This window comes from Ovis canadensis, chromosome 3, assembly GCF_042477335.2.
Source record: "Ovis canadensis isolate MfBH-ARS-UI-01 breed Bighorn chromosome 3, ARS-UI_OviCan_v2, whole genome shotgun sequence".
Taxonomy (NCBI): Eukaryota; Metazoa; Chordata; class Mammalia; order Artiodactyla; family Bovidae; genus Ovis; species Ovis canadensis.
The window spans coordinates 103,729,251-103,746,327 of NC_091247.1; the positions used below are offsets into that span (position 1 = coordinate 103,729,251).

General features: G+C 48.8%; 1 protein-coding gene across 2 annotated transcripts in view; it reads left to right on the plus strand.

Annotated features, from left to right (window-relative positions):
- The first annotated feature begins 16,178 nt into the window (after nt 1–16,178).
- FAM178B (family with sequence similarity 178 member B) overlaps nt 16,179–17,077 on the plus strand; it is a 97,782-nt gene continuing 96,883 nt past the window's right edge. The window contains exon 1 of one of the 2 annotated variants that reach the window (XM_069580586.1): nt 16,179–16,943. In XM_069580586.1, coding sequence (XP_069436687.1) covers nt 16,895–16,943 — 49 coding nt within the window. In that variant the 5' untranslated portion in view covers nt 16,179–16,894. The remainder of the gene's footprint in view (nt 16,944–17,077) is intronic. The other variant, XM_069580585.1, reaches the window with a different exon arrangement.

Below are 17,077 nucleotides of genomic sequence, written 5' to 3' on the forward strand. Positions count from 1 at the left end.
TTCTTCTTTTCACAGCTATTTGTAAGGCCTCCTCAGACAGCCATTTTGCTTTTTTGCATTTCTTTTCCATGGGGATGGTCTTGATCCCTGTCTCCTGTACAATGTCATGAACCTCATTCCATAGTTCATCAGGCACTCTATCTATCAGATCTAGGCCCTTAAATCTATTTCTCACTTCCACTGTATAATCATAAGGGATTTGATTTAGGTCATACCTGAATGGTCTAGTGATTTTCCCTACTTTCTTCAATTTGAGTCTGAATTTGGTAATAAGGAGTTCATGATCTGAGCCACAGTCAGCTCCTGGTCTTGTTTTTGTTGACTGTATAGAGCTTCTCCATCTTTGGCTGCAAAGAATATAATCAATCTGATTTTGGTGTTGACCATCTGGTGATGTCCATGTGTAGAGTCTTCTCTTGTGTTGTTGGAAGAGGATGTTTGCTATGACCAGTGCATTTTGTCAGCAAAACTCTATTAGTCTTTGCCCTGCTTCATTCTGCATTCCAAGGCCAAATTTGCCTGTTACTCCAGGTGTTTCTTGACTTCCTACTTTTGCATTCTAACACCCCCCCCAAAAAAAAAAGAGTTCCTTTAGGTAAGTATAAACAACTATGAATACTAATTTAAAATACTGATTAATGATGAAAATTTTAATTGAAATATAGTTGCTGTACAATATTATACAAGCTATAGATGTATACAGTATAGTGATTCACAATTTTTAAAGGTCATATTGCATTTACTTGGGCTTCCCAGGTGGCGCCAGTGGTAAAGAACCCAGCTGCCAATGCAGGTGACATAAAGAGTGGCTGGTTTGATCCCTGGTCGGGAAGATCCCCTGGAGGAGAGCATGGCAACCCACTCCAGAAGAATCCCATGGACAGAGGAGCCTGGTGGGCTACAGACCATAGGGTCATAAAAAGTCGGACATGATTGAAACTATTTAGTGCACATGCACCATTTACAGTTATTATAAAATACTGGCTATATTCCCTGTGTTGTACAATATATCCTTATATGTTATTATGTATAATCTCCTCCCCCATCTTGCCCCTCTCTCTCCCCCCACCACTGGTAGTCATTAGTTTTTTCTGTACATCTGTGTCTGCGTCTTTTTTGTTATATTCACTAGTTTGTTGTATTTTTTAGATTCCAACATGTAAGTGGTATCATACAGTATTTGTCCATCCTTATTGCTTTAAATGGCAAATTTTTGTTCTTTTTTTATGGCTGAGTCATATTCCCCTGTGGGTATTTACATCTACTACAATGGACCTCATTTTCTTAATCAATATGATCTCGGGTGGCCTCAGCCTGCAGGGGCTTGAAGTGGGGTTCAGTTCCTGGCCAGAGGTTGAGGCGGGGCCGTGACGGTGAGAGCACCAAATCCTAGCCACTAGATTGGGATCTAATCCTGACCACTAGCTACTAGACCAGTAGTCAGTGAGAAGGCCCTGGCCCTTCAGCTTTGCAGAAAAGAATTCCCACAAAGATGGAAAGTAGTGAAACGTGCAGTGTTTATTAGGAGGAAAACGAGTACGGTGTGTGTGGATAGACACGGCCAGCCTCAGAGAGAGTCGCTCTCTTGCAGCAGTTTAAATAGCTTTTATGGGGCATTTCTTCCAGGTTTCCTTGGGCCAGTCATTTCGATTTGCCTGGTTCTGAGTCTGTATTCGGTATATCTCAGGATCCTCTAGGAGCCAGCAACAGTCCATGGGGTCACAAAGAGTCGGACACAACTGAGCAACTAAGGACAGCACAGAATCCTTCCACGCGTGCGCGTGCAACTCTCAGCCAAGATAGAGTCCAGCAAAGCGGCCTGTGGATTGTTTGGCATCACTTCCCTTTGACCTCCAAGAAGCTTTCTAGTCAGGAAGTTCTTCTTGACTTAGACAAATATGTGATCTCTTCTCTCTGACCTAGGCAGGGCTCAGCCTCCTCTCTGGATTGTCCTGCTGATATTTTGGAGTTTCTGTCCGCAGGGAATGAACTCCCACTGCTCACCCTGGGAGGAGCGGGCATCTACCTCCAACTTCGCATTCATTTGTTGACGAGCGCTTAGGCTGCGTCCATATTTTGGCAGTTGTAAATAATCATGCTGTTACGAACACTGGGATGTATCTTTTTGAATTAGTGTGCTTTTTTCTGATATATGCCCAGGAGTGGAATTTCTGGGTCATAGGGTGGGTCTGAATAGACTTTTTTTTTTTTTATGCTAGCACTTACAGTGTATTAGACATGGTTCTGAGCACTTTGTCCTCAAAACAGCTCCAGAGGTAGGCGCTGTGTCCATTTTTTTTAAGATTTCCTTTTTGATGTGGACCATTTTCAAAGTCTTCATTGAATTTGTTACAATATTGCTTCTGTTTTATGTTTGGTTTTTTGGCTGCGAGGCATGTGCGATCTTAGCTCCGAGACCAGGGATCAAACCTGTACCCCTTGCACTGGAAGGTTAAGTCTTAACCACCTGACTGTCAGGGAAGTCCCATTTTAAAGAAAAGTAAACTGAAGCCAGGAGTTCAGACCAGGAGTATGAACTCCTCCAGGGCAAGCCCCCTGGACGACATCCTACTTGTTCCTCTCTTTGTCCAAGTGCCAGATTCCAGCATGTAGTTAAGTATTCAACAAATTCCAGTTGTTGCCATGAAAGACCATTACTCTGTTTCTGTAAGCCAACGGAATACTGCATCATATACAGGCACAGCTGTATGTGAACACAGTCAGAAAATAAGCTCATGAATCCTCAGGGTAACTGGGACAACTCAACTGGACCCTTGTTCAGCTCAGAGTAGGGCTTCCCTGGCGGCTCACACAGTAAAGAATCTCCTGCTGGAGACCTGGGTTCAATCCCTGGGTCAGGAAGATCCCCTGGAGAAGGGAATGGCAACCCACTCCAATATTCTTGCCTGGAGAATCCCACAGACAGAGGAGCCTGGGAGGCTAACGTCCATGGGGTCACAGAGTCAGACATGACTGAGTGACTAACACTCAGAGTAAGCAGAAGATTCAGTGAAGAAGCTTCAAAAAATTTCTCCTCCCAGAATGACATCAGAGAGCCTGAGCCCAAATCATCTTCTAAATACAGGTCTAAAGGGAAGTCCCTGGCATCCAGTGATTAGGACTCCATGCTTCTAACGCAGGGGATTCCGGTTCAGTCGCTTGTCCGGGAGCTAGGATCCTACATGCCATACAGCCAACAACAAACACTTACAGGTCTAAAGAATTTTTTTTAAAAAGTGGAAAAGTGACATACCAAGGGTAGCCCATGGTATACACCGTTTATTCAGTCGTCGTCCTCCAATCTCAGTTCTGTCTGGGGAGTGTTTGAGTTCCCCAAATGCTCTGGGTCCATCAGTAGATTCTGCACAGCACCACCCTCACCAGTTTTTGTTTTGATATTATATAGTTCACCTACAGGAATAACTTTGTATTAGATTTCACCCCCTGAATACTCTGTGGATCCTTAAAATTCACCTGGTTGCCAGCTGGACTCATTTTGAGTCCATTCATCCAGGTAGTGGGATCTGTCCTCTGGGCTGACTCACTGGGGTTCCCCTCTCGTCTCTCCCTCTTCCCCCTCCCCCATCAGGCTGCGGCTCTTCCTCAGCAAGAGCCCCCGGATGGCCCCCGCCGGAGCCTGCCCACTGACTCCCGTGTGTACTCTTGTAACTACCCTGTTCCCAGCTCCTGCCATCTCTGTTTGTCCTCTGTTCCTTCAGTACTGAATCGAATCCTGCTGGCCCCCCACGTTCCTGTCAAGAGTCCTGTCCTGCCCGGCTGAGAGGTGACAATTCAGTATTCAGATGCAATATTAGCCTTCATGTCTTTGCATATTCAGTTCCCTTTTCCTTGAATGCCTTATCCTCCTTTTGGAAATAAGTTGCTAATCTAACTCAGACTTCAAGACTATGCGCAAATGCTACCTTCCCTGTGAACCTTGCCCCAAGGCAGGGTATCATCCCATTCGGTTGTACTCCCGAAGCATCGAGGATACCTCCATTACAGTTGATTACACTGCAGGATAATTATCTTTTTTGCATGTGTTTTGCATCTCGGCAGCCAAGGCATGGTGGGTGCTCAGTGTTTACTGAATGATTGCTGAATGGACTAACACATTACACAGGACAATTATTTATCTATCTTTTGCTGCAGCTGGTTTTTGAAAACTTTATTCAATTTGTTATGCCATGTCCTTGTATAAAACCCCACATGAGAAATTACTCCTGGAATGGAGAATAAGAGAAAAAATTTATTTCCTGTGACCACAGAGACTCTGTATTATATAGAGAAACATGTAGCCCTTCATCTCCCCACACTTTTCTTCTTGCTTCCAAGAAGCTTAAAGACAGATTTAATAGTCATTCACATAATCACGTTAGTCCCCTTGACCACATTTGGGTCTTCCTCCTCTTTGTGGTTTTGATTTTTAATCTTTTCTCTAATAATTTTGAAATCAGCCAGTGTTGTGTGGAGGAAGAGGTACAGGCGATGGAGTCTGATCTACTAGGGCTTCCCTAGTAGGTCAGACAGTAAAGCATCCACCTGCAATGCAGGAGACCCAGGTTCGATCCCTAGGTAGGGAAGATCCCCTGGAGAAGGAAATGGCAACTCACTCCAATATTCTTGCCTGGAGAATCCCAGGGACAGAGAGGAGCCTGGCTGGCTACAATCCATGGGGTCACAAAGAGTTGGACACGACTGACACATAGTAACTAGCAGCTGTATAAAACTTGGGCAACTCACTCAACCTTTTGAAACTTCCAAATCCCCTTTTGCAGGATCTTTAAAAAGGATTAAATTACAATCCATATCATATATGCAGCACCTACTAGAGGATCAATAAATGATAATTACATGAAGTAGAAGCCGTGGATGAATAAAATAATTGAAAGTGTCACTCCAGGCTGGCCTTTGAAAGACTAAGCAGCTACTCACATGGCATAACTTGGAAAGAAGCAAGGCCAGCTTCCCTGAGTCAGTCCCTTTACTAGGGTCACTATTCAAAGGACTCTTAGGAACACGGTTTTTTAACTGGGTTAAGAGATCAAACCACTCGAAGGAGGCAGGCACAGCAGGTGGTCCCATGGGGTAGGACCTAAGGGAACAGAGATTTCAGGGAGAGGAGATGGAGGAAGAGGAGGAGGTAGACAGGGAGGGGGCCACTGGGCAGGTTCTCAGCTGGCACATGGCTGGGTTCTGCAGAGGTCCTCTCCTGTAGTCCCTGAGCCATTGAAGCATCCTTGTTGGTCAAACCTCCTTTTCTCTCTCAGGGTCCTCTGGGAAGATTGCAGATGGCCTCAAGGACACGGAGCCTGAGTGCAAACAAAGAAGGAGGCCAACAGGCCCCTAAAACAAAGGCAAAACCCTAGGAAATGTGGAGGAAGATAGACCAGAAGCACGGAGCATCCTGGGCTTCAGTGCTGCCTCTTATGACCCCACTTACGGCCCTGAGCCAAGTTGGTGGCCTCCAAGCCTCAGTTTCTCCATATGAATAATGAAAGTAATAATAATGCCCTCCAGCCTGCTGTGAAGAGGTAAAATTGGAGGAAGCATTTATATACTGAAAAGCATTATTCTTGTGTAAGTTATTTTCAATTTTGCCTGTCTATCTTAAACTTAGAAATGATGTTCATTAAAATGGGTCTAAACTATATATGTTTAAAGCATTTAAAATAGCAGGAATTCTAAAAAAAAAAAACCAGTAAGGAATTCAGATAGGATCCTTTGAACCTCCACATTATCCCTTTTGACAACTGGAAGTAAGGTGACTTAAAGGGTCCGAACTCCTAGAGGTGTTGATCAAAGAAAATCAAGAAGCAATGTTGCTGGGAGGGCCTCTTAGCACAGTGGGGCTGCTGTCTCCCCACCCATCACACCCTGGCCCCAGAACAGGGGCTCCCGCAGAGTATGGGCTTCCCCAGAGTTCCAGCAGCAGCTCTACCACCAACTTGTTTTAAAAACCATGCCAGGGGATCATTTTAATAAGTTATTTGTGATGCCTAACTGAGTCCCACAGAAGAGCAGGATGTGGGTTTTAACTGATGACAGAACTGGCAGAGGATAGAGGAATAATGTGTAAATGGCCCAGCTCGGTGCCAGGCACTGGGTTGGGGCTCAATCCATTGTTGAGTGTAAATCTGAGGGCCAGCATTCTCCAAAGTGCACATGGATATTCATACACACTCAGATACATGTGAGGAATCATAATGTGGTTGGTGGTTATGAGCAGAATGTTCTCAACACACCAGGCCTGTAGGGTCTCACAGTTTAAAAAGGACCAAGGAGGTGGGAAGGGCAGGTCTGTTCTGGAATGAAATCTTGAAGCCACCTCCTTCTGTTTGTGTGCCTTTGGCAAGTGGCCCTCTCCCCCTGGGCCTTGGTGTTCTCAACCGTAACATGGAAGCCATCGAGCCTAGGATTTGGCGACTTCCTCCGGGATTTGCCCGAGGGGGTGGGGTCTGAGTAGTAGCGGGAGCGAAGCAGGCTGTTCCCACGAGCCGCCAGGGCCGCGCACCCTAGAGGGCGTGCATGTGGCGCACACGTGGCGGGACTGCGCATGTGCGTTGCCAGCGGCGGGGTGAGGGGGCGCCGAGGGCAGCCATGGCGGAGCGTGTGCCGAGGGGCTGTTGCTGTGTCCAGGTCAGCGTTGGGCGCGGGGAGGCCCTGGAGACCCGCGCCTGTCCCCACCCGGCCCGCGGGTCCCCCGTCCTCCACCCCCAGCACCCTAGAGGCCTCTACCCACTCCCTTTCCCCAGTAGCTAGCCGGGGCCCCTGCCACCAACCAGGCCTTCCCGAGGCCCGCTTGCCAGGCCTCCGTGGTGTGGGCTCCCTGTGTGGCCTTCGGTCCTGTGACTCGAGGGGTAGGCTGGTCAGCTCCATTTCACAGGTGAGGAGACTGAGGCTAAGGATCCTCAAGCGGCATGGCACCCCAGTACCCAACCCCCACCCCCCACTTCCCCCTCCCCTCCCCCTCCCCTCCCCTCCCCCTCCCTCCCCTCCCCTCCCCCTCCCCTCCTCCCGCCGTCCCCGCCTCCCCACTTCGCCCCCCCCCCCCCCCCGCCCCCGCCCAACCACAGTAGGTCCCAAGCCTAGCGCTGGTCAGCTCTCCTCCTGTCTTGTATTTTCATGGATTCCTTTGTTCCACGGGTGTGTTTGCGTGTTTGCGTTTGACTCTGATCTGGTTATAGGGATTGCCTCAACCAAGATGGGCCAGGCCCGCATCTCCCCCGGTGGCGCAGTCGCCAAGCCACGGTTTGCTTTGCTGGGTGAAATTTCTTCAGACTGATTTGGAATCAGTTTATGTTTTGATTTGATGGTTTGTTGTTGTTTGCTTGTTGTTCATGTTTCCCAGGGCACAAAGGGTCACTGCTGTTTTTCTTTCCAGAAAGGCTAGAACTTCCCAGCCTGTTCCCAGTTTGATGGATGTGTGGTTTATGATGCTGGAGACTGTTTGGCTTTTCTTTGTGGGTAAAACTCATCTCGCTTCATCTTTCACATTGTGAGCTGAGTCCTTGCTGATGGCGGCCTCTGCCCTAACATTCCTGAGCTATTAAATATTTGTTTAAAAGGACAGATACAAAGCATGGTGTTAGGAATATGGCATCTTGAAGAAGTGATCTTCATAAGAAGCACAGTTATATTCTGAGTTAATCTTGGATCTCTTTATATACCAAAGACTCAAAAAACTTTGGTACCTATAATTATTTGGCCTGGTAGTCACGTTTTAAGACAGATTGTTTTATTTTTCTTGTAGCCTGAAAGGTAAAAGAACAAAAAAAGTGAGGTGGTGTGCTGAAGTCACACTTGAGAGCGTGCTGAAGAGTGGGAGAGGCTGGGAACAGAGGCCAAGCATTAACAGCTTTGGGCTGGGGTTTGAGGGACTTGGGGAAGCACTAACCCTGCAGTGAGGTGTGTTTGGAAGATGGAACCCAGTTCCTGAGCTGGACTGGGGAGGAGGGAGCATGGCTGGACCAGAGGCCCATGCTCGGAGATGGTTTCCTTGTAAAAATATTTATGTATTTGGCCGTGTCAGGTCTTAGTTGCGGCGTGCAGGGTCTTCGATATTTGTTGTAGCATGCACTGTCTTTAGTTGCGGCACGTGGGAGCTTGTTACCTACCAGGGATTGAACCCAAGCCCCCTGCCTTGGGAACCTAGAGTCTTAGCCACTGGACTACCAGGGAAGTCCCTAAGATGGTTTTCTTAACCTGGAAATGATATGTGTGAGAACGAGGAGGAACAGGCCCTGGATGTCGGGTGGTGGGAGCTGGGGAGGGAGGCCGCAGAAGAAGTAAAGTTTGGACGGCGAGTGTGTCTCCCTGTGTGGCTGGTGCAGGGCCCTGGCAGCATCGCTTTTGTTCCCCGGTGCGTTCCTGTCTTGACACCTTGTATGCAGTGCTTGGAGCCTGTTGACTAACCATAATTATCGCTTTCATTGATTCTGGAATGCATCTTTGTTCACATTTTCACAGCTCGACGTCGAGCTGGGTCCCATGCTGGATGGTGACTTTCTTTGTGCCGTCGTTCACTTGGCAGCTTTTTATGTTTCTTCGTTGAACAGAAAGTCACGGTGCTTTTCTGTTTGTTTGTTTGTTTGTTGGCACACGGAGCAACATGTGAGATCTTAGTTCCCTGATCAGGGAGATCAGGGATCAAACCAGTGCCCTTGGTTTGTCTTAACCACCAGACCACCAGGGAAGTCCCCACAGTAGTTTTAAAATCAGAATTATCTTAGCTCCGATGAGTTGCAGTTTTCAGAGTTGGCGATTCAGGCAGAAAAGATGACCCCTTATTAGACTGTACCATGGCTCATTTCTGGAGAAGGCAATGGGAGCCCACTCCAGTACTCTTGCCTGGAAAATCCCAGGGACGGAGGAGCCTGGTGGGCTGCAGTCCATGGGGTTGCTAACAGTCGGACACGACTGAGCGCCTTCACTTTCACTTTTCACTTTCCTGCATTGGAGAAGGAAATGGCAACCCACGCCAGCGTTCTTGCCTGGAGAATCCCAGGGACGGGGGAGCCTGGTGGGCTGCCGTCTATGGGGTCGCACAGAGTCGGTCACGACTGAAGCGACTTAACAGCATCATGGCTCATTTTTTCATTGAAGATGCTATTGTTTTTAAGGAACTGGAGGGAGGGGGCTGGTAAAAGCCAGGAGCAACAGGTACAAGCATGAAAACGTATTCCTTTGTGGGTTGGAGAGGAAAGAAACAGCCGGTGGCTGTGTCTCCTTTATAGGGAAAGCTGGGCTGCTGTACAACCACTGGCAGTGCAGTAGCTCTGCGTGACAGGTGTTTTGCGGCAACCAGGCTTAGCTGGCCCCTGGGCAGGTGGCCCTAGCCCACGAGCTGCTCACAGCCAGCCAATCTGAACACACCTCTTGGGGGCAGTGGGGCCCAGGCTCCATCATCTGCTGGAGTCTTGGTGACCCTGGGTCTGTCTCTTAGCAGACACCTCCCACTGCTGCAAGTTCAAGGGCAGAGACCTGCTCTTCCCCTTCCTTGGTGTCTGAGGGCTCAACGCAAGGCCTGATGCATCAGACATGCTAAATTGGGTTTGCTGAGTGGAACTATACTGGACACGTTGGGGCAAGTTGTCTTCCAGTGCCCAGGTCAGTCTGCATCCCATAGTGATTCCGTTCACGGTCCTCAGTCCTCCGTGCAGCTGCTTTCTGGGTTGCTGAGTTTGTGAGCTAACCTGGAGGCTGTCTTTCTCTCCAGCCCTCATCTTTGTTATTTCTAATCCTCAGCTTTCAGAATGAGCTTTTGGGACTTCTTAGTCCACTTACGGGCTTCCCTGGTGACGCAGCAGTAAAAGAAAAGAAAAAGAAAAACACCCCTGCCTGCCAATACAGAAGACTCGGGCTGGATCCCTGGGTCAGCAAGATCCCTGGAGAAGGAAATGGCAACCCACTCCTGTATTCTTGCCTGGAGAAACGCATGGACAGAGGGGCCTGGTGGGCTACAGTCCGTGGGGTCGCAAAAAGTGTCAGACAAGACTTAGCGACTAAACAACACAATGAAAGCCCACTTACAAATTTTAGAACCTGCTTCTATGTCAATTCGCTTGGTGACTTTGCCCCCAGAGAGCCTGGCTAGTTAAGCCGCAGGAGAGCAGGACTGCAGCTGGTGTAGCAGGTTGTCTGTGCTGGGTTTGGTGTTTGAGCAGATGAGCACGTCCCAGCCGGGGGAGAACTAAAGACAGCAATGAGACTGTCCTGGAGACATGGACCAAAGTTCATCTTTTTTGTCTTCAGAGGAGACACGAGCTGACCCCAGAGCCCTTGATCTGCCACCCTTGATCCTGGCCCACCCCTGCCCTGGGTGATCTTGTGTGCTGCTTCTAGAATGAGATGCTCTGAGCATGCCAGACGTCTTTCCTCAGCTGGCACCAGGACTGTCTGCAGGTGCTTGTACAGAAGTGGAGACTTTGATGAGAGGTGGCCTCTGTCTTCTCTGGACGCCTTTCGGGCCTTCAGGGGAGGGTTCTACTTTGCCTGAGGATGCAGCCATCTCCAGTGCCACCACCAGTTTGCTGTGTTTTGTTCGTATGTTTGTTTGTTTTTAGTCTTTGAAGGGGACTCTGAGAATGTTTTAATGGTAAACATCTGATGATGGAAGAACTGACTCTTTGGAAAAGACCCTGATGCTGGGAAAGATTGAAGGCAGGAGGAGAAGGGGACAGCAGAGGATGAGATGGTTGGATGGCATCACCGACTCTATGGACATGAGTTTGAGTAAGCTCCCGGAGTTGGTGATGGACAGCAAAGCCTGGTGTGCTACGGTCCATGGGGTCACAAAGAGTTGGACATGACTGAATGACTGAACTGTCTAATGATCTTCCAGTTCCCATTTGATTTGTGAGAATCAAAAGTACTGGTTATTACTGTGGGCTTCCCTGGTGGTTCAATGGCAAAAGAATCTGCCTGCAATGCAGGAGACACAGGAGACTTGGGTTCAGTCCCTGGGTTGGGGAGATCCCCTGGAGGCGGGCATGGCAACCCACTCCAGTATTTTTGCCTGGAGAATCCCATGGACAGAGGATCCTGGTAGGCTATAGTCCATAGGGTCAGAAAGAGTCAGACATGACTGAAGGGCCTGAGCACACATGCACAGGTTATTACTGTAAGATCTTTGCAAAATGTGAAGTCATTAAAACCAAACACGAGTTTTCAACCGTTCCTGTAAAGTTGAGATGAGAATCATCAATTGATGCTGACACTAGGAAATGAAAGTATGATGAGGAAGAGGGTGTTTATATAGTCTCAAAGGATCTTCTCATAAGATGTTGATTGATTACAGCAAAAAGAAAATAGTGATATGCTGGTGGAGATACCTGGCAGATATCAGCTTTGCCAGGAGATGAAAGTTATTAATAGCAACACAATTAATGGAACAAATTGACATCTGTGCGTTCTGATATGAGGCTCTGAAAAGGACATACCACTGCGTCTGTATGTTCCTGCCCCAGACATGCAACCTGAACCCAGTCATGAGGAAGCGTCACATAAACCCAAATGCATAGAACCTACAAAGTAGCCAGTACTCTTCAGCAGTGTCGAGATCGTGCGTGTACACACACACGTGCACACACAAATGTTAGAGGCAGCGATAAAGGAAACACAGTGAAATATTAACATTGGAGGGATTTGGGTGCGGGTCCTGTGGAATGCCTTGTCGTATTTATTTAAGTTTTGGCTGCGCTGGATCTTCGCTGCTGCGCTCGGGCTTTCTTCAGTTGCGATGAGCAGGGGCTGCTCTCGAGTTGCGGTGCACAGGCGTCTCCTTACGGTGGCTTCTCAGGTCGCAGAGCAGGGGCTTCAGGCACGTGGGCTTCAGTGGCTGCAGTGCGCGGGCTTAGTTGCCCTGAGGCCTGCGGAATCTTCCCAGACTATGGGGTCAAACGTGTGTCCCCGGCACTGGCAGGTGGATTCTTAACCACTGGACCATCAGGGAGGTCCCACCCCTTCTACCTCTTTGTAATCCTGTGACCTTTTCTACCACAAATGAACATAACTATTCCTGTGACCCATCAATTTGACACCTAGGTGCATTCTCAACAGAAATGCGTGTGGCTGGGTGTGTGGGTATGTGGCTGTGTGTGCACAAAATGCACGTGTAACAGTGTTCATGGAAGCATTATTCATAGTAGTCAAAACCCAAAATCAATGGCTATGTCCATCTGGAGTAGAAGAGTTGAGCCTGTATCCACACAATGAAACCCTGCAGAGCCATGAAGACATGGGCCTGAGCGAAAGAAGCCCGACACAGAGGAGTCCGCACTGTGTGGCTTGTTCACACATTGCTCAGAAACGGGCAGGCAGGCCTGCGGGGTTAAGCCCTGCCTTTCGAGCGGAGGCTGGAGGCCTGACTGGCAGGGAGTGTGAGGAGGACTCTGGGTGCTGCTGGGTGCTATTTGCTGGGCCTGCTCCGTGGTCACCTGGGCTTCTCTGGTGGCTCACTGGTAAAGAGTCCGCCTGCCAATGCAGGAGACAGAGGTTTGATCCCTGGGTCGGCAAGATCCCCTGGAGAAGGAATTCTCTGGTATTCTCGCCTGGGAAATCCCACGGACAAAGGAGCCTGGTGGGCTGTAGTCCATGAGGTCTCGAAAGAGTTGGACATGACTTAGCAACTAAACAACAGCGACAACAGCGTGGTTACCTGGGTGTGTTTACTTGGTGAAAGTTCATCGAGCTGTATTTCACTGCGGTTCCCTTTCTGCGTGTGTATTGTCCATTCAAGTTGATTCATTTGATTGGTACCTAGCCTAGTAATGTTTGATATATTGCATATCACGATGGACTGAACTGTGTCCATCTCCCCCCAAATGCTTGCACTGAAGCCTTCACCCCCAATGTGATATTATTTGGAAATGCGGCTTTGGGAGGAAATTAGGGTTAGATTAGGTCATGAGGGAGGGTGGGACCCCATGCTGCAGTTAGTGACCTTAGCAAAGGAAGAGACCAGCACCCACACTTAGGTTCCCTTTCTCTCCCTCTCCCTGCCCCATCCCACTCCCTGTCCCACGAGTCCATAAAAGAGAGGTCAAGAGAGAGGGCAGTCCCGCCACAAAGCACAAAAGCCCTCGGAATGCAACCTGCCTTGCCAGCACCTGGATCTGCCACTTCCAGCCTCCAGAGCTGTGAGAAATAAATCTGTGGTGTAAGCAAGGCCCCAGCCTATGGTATTTTGTTAAGGCTGCCCAAGCTGACACATAAAGGTACGATAGCGTCGACAACCTAGCTTGTTTTTCTTTTGGCTGCACTGCGTCTTTGTTGTGGTGCGTGGCTTCTCTTGTTGCACGCGGGCTCAGCAGTTGTGGCACTCATTCTCTAGTTGTGATGTGTGGACTCTAGCTGCAACATGTAGGCTTAGTTGCCCGAAGAAGGCATGTGGGAATCTTAGCTCCCTGACCAGGGATCGAACCCACATCCCCTGCATTGGAAGGGAGATGCTGAACCACAGGACCACCAGGGAAGTCCGCCTGGTTTTCTGAGCTTCCTTCCGGGCTTGACACTGGAGCGTGGAGATACTGTGCACTCGAGTGATGCAGGAAGAGCAAGGACCCCCACCCCACCCCACCCCGGCTCAGTGTGGGGATGAAAGTGCAGCTTCCTCACTCATCAGGATGGCCCAGCCCTTGGCAACCCCATCATCCTCCCGTCTGCTGAGCTCTCAGGGACCAGAGTGAGCTGCTTGTCATGATCTTGAAAGTGGAATGCAAAAGCCAGCGACTCTGGACTGGAACAAAGGCTGTGCTGTGTCTCCTAAACTTAGTGAGCTCCGCATTGTTAGGAAGACACAGAAAGCACTTGTGCTCAGAAAAGAAACCGATTTGAAAGAGAGAACATAGCCTCCCCCTCCCACCCCCTCACCCTCCATCCCCTCGTTGCACACAGCTTTTTACGTGGAATTGGTCTCCTTGTATCAGCAGTTTCTGATTCTTTTTATATTTTATCTTATCATCTCCATGGACTTCTGAGCACCAAAGCATTTGCTTGGTTTGGGGCAGTTTTCTTGTCTTTAGATATTATAATGCAGTAACTCTGGAAATAAGAGTTCACTGTTGCCACTGGCTGTGAGTGAGAGTGTTCATGTAATGACTTTTCAAAACTATTTTTGTAAGTGAAAGTTGCCCAGTCATGTCTGATTCTTTGTGGCCCTGTGCACTATACAGTCCATGGAATTCTCCAGACAAGAATAGTGGAGTGGGCAGCCTTTCCCTTCTCTAGGGGCTCTTCCCAAGCCAGGGATTGAACCCAGGTCTCCTGCATTGCAGGCAGGTTCTTTACCATCTGAGCCACCAGGGAAGCCCAAAAGACAATTATTTTGTTGTATGTGGTCAACAAAGTCACTGTTCCTTTAGCTTTATGGCCAGCTGGCGATTTTATAGATTTCCTGAAATGCCTAGAGCCCAAACAATGACGAAACCCTTCCAGGGTCTGCAGGTTGGTTCTGAGTTGGAGTCTCCCTTCAACACTTAGCCAGGCCTTTGGCAACTCTGCCTTACCCTTCACTCCCGAATTATGTGGAGCCTAGTGAGTAGTCTCAGTGGTAAAGAATCTGCCTGCCAATGTAGGAGACACAGGTTCGATCCCTGGGTCGGGAAGATCTCCTGAAGGAAATAGCAACCCACTCCAGTATTCTTGCCTAGAAAATCCCACGGTTAGAGGAGCCTGGTGGGCTACAGTCGCGTGGGCTGCAAGACAGTCGGACACAACTCTTTTGTTGTTGTTGACCAAACAACAATAACAACAGTGAACAGAAGAGAAAGCTTATGGGTTTCCCAAGGCTTTCATTTGCATGCCTTAGTCCTGGGTGTGCGTGTGGCTTTCTAGACACTCTGCTCCACGTGGGAACTATTTATTTATTTTGGGGCTTCCCTGGTGGCTCAGACAGTAAAGCGTCTGCCTGCAGTGTGTGAGACCGGGGTTCGATTCCTGGGTCGGGAAGATCCCCTGGAGAAGGAAATGGCAATCCACTCCAGCACTGTTGCCTGGAAAATCCCATGGACGGAGGAGCCTGATAGGCTACAGTCCAAGGGGTGGAAAAGAGTCAGACATGACTGAGCGACTTCACTCACTTTATTTATTTTAGAAATTTGGAATTTTTTTCAGTCCAGAATTTTCTCATTTTCTCTTTTTTTTTTTTTTTTTGTTAATTTATAGTTTAGTTATTAATCCGTTTTTTTTTTTTTTTGGCCATACCACACTGGCATGTGGGATCTTAGTTCCAACACCAGAGATCAAATCCATGCCCCCCTGCATCAGAAGTGAGACATCTTAACCACTGGACCACCCAGGAAGTCCCATGGGACCTTTTTAAAACTTTTTTTTCTCTCCATCATCTGCTTCCTCAGCCCCTTCCTTTTTGGGCCACTTGGTCTCTCTGGCTGCTTGTGCCACCTGTCAGTTCCTTGCCCCAGGTGGCTATGACTGGTAGGTTTATCTTTAAATGATTTCAACAAATGCCACCCAGGACCCTCCAGCCCTAAGAAAGTTCCAGTCGGGGAGTGGGTGTAAAACCAAAGCAAGACCCTGAGTGGATTCTTTTGGGAGCTGCAAAACAGGTCAACACACACAACCACAGTTCTTCAAGAACAAAGTTTGTGTTGCCTTGCTGGCACCAGCAAGTCACACCACTGATGCCGCCCCCACCACTGCCCTTGAGCTGGGAGCTGGGGGCGTTGCAAAGGTCAGATCGAAAGGCAGAGCACAGGCTTACTGACATCTAGCAGATCCTTCTTCTTTGAACACTCCCCTCACTGTTGTTGGTTTTTTATTAGATTTCAGAGTTCTGTAAGTGTTGGTCCTGACGGGTTTTTCCAGCTTAATTATTGCATTTGTGGAGGGACAGATTTCCGGGGTTCCTGACTCCCTGTTGGACATCTCGCAGTGATTTGTGTGTTGTTCAGTTACTCTCTAGAAAAAATACGCCAGTTAGACAGCCATGCAGGTCATGCAGGTCTTCATAGCCACGCCAGCATTCGTTGTTGTACACTTTTGAGCTTATTATTGTTTTCTTATTTAATACTTCATAGTCATATTGACTTGGGCTTCTTTTATTATGGTTGAGTCTGAACCCTTGTTGAGTGAGTATTTGAGCTTTTTTTGTAAACTGTCATTTCCTTTGATCAGTAGTCATTCAGACACTAGCCTTTCATCTGTGTTTCAGGCTGTCTGAGCCCAGGCCTGCTGTGATGAGAGATGTCTGTGTATGTGGCTGGGTCCACCTTAGCTGAGGACAGGCAGCTGCTAACACAGGAGGAGGCTTATTGGAGCCCCAGGGTCTCTTGAAATCATTCATTCATTCAACAGAAATGCACCCAGCCTATCGTGTGCCAGGTCTGTGCTGATGCTGGGGAGATGGCAGGGACCAGACAGCCCTGTCCAGCCCCTTATTAACAAACAGCCTCACGGGGGCGACACCAAGCAAGCAAGATGCACAGGATGTCGTCTCATTTTTATTTTTTATTTTTTGGCCGTGCTGCATGGCATATGGGATCTTAGTTCCCCAGCCAGGGATCGAACCCACACCCCCTGCATTGGAAGCACAGTCTGAACCACTGGAGCATCAGGGAAGTCCCAGGGTATCGTTTCAGAATGTGGCCTTTCGTCTGGGCTGTGCTTGTTTTCATTTCATACAGGTTTTTTAAATGTTGATGTCTGTGCACTTGCGCATCGCATCCTTGAAATGAGAGGTCAGATGGCGCCTCCTTGACCTTAGCAACTTGCTGTTCATGGAGCACGTGCTGGGTCCTTGGCGTGGAGCTGGAGGAGGGCAGTTCCTTCCCGGGCACCCAGGGGCCCAGGGCCCTCCTCTCAAGCGCTCCGCCCTTTCAAAGGCTAGCCTCACCTGACAGATGGTTCCTTCTAGGAGAAAACTCCAAGGGGCTTGATGATGGCCGGGCCCGAGGAGGCGGTGCTAGACCTTCCTTGGAGAGAAGGTATGTATCTCCCACCTGTGCAGATTTGGGGCCACGAGGGAGTGGAAAACCCAGTTGATGGTCTCCCCTTGCTTGCTGCCCCTTCCTCCGTCAGAGTGGCCCAGGGGCTGGGATGGTGGTGGGCCACTGGGGGC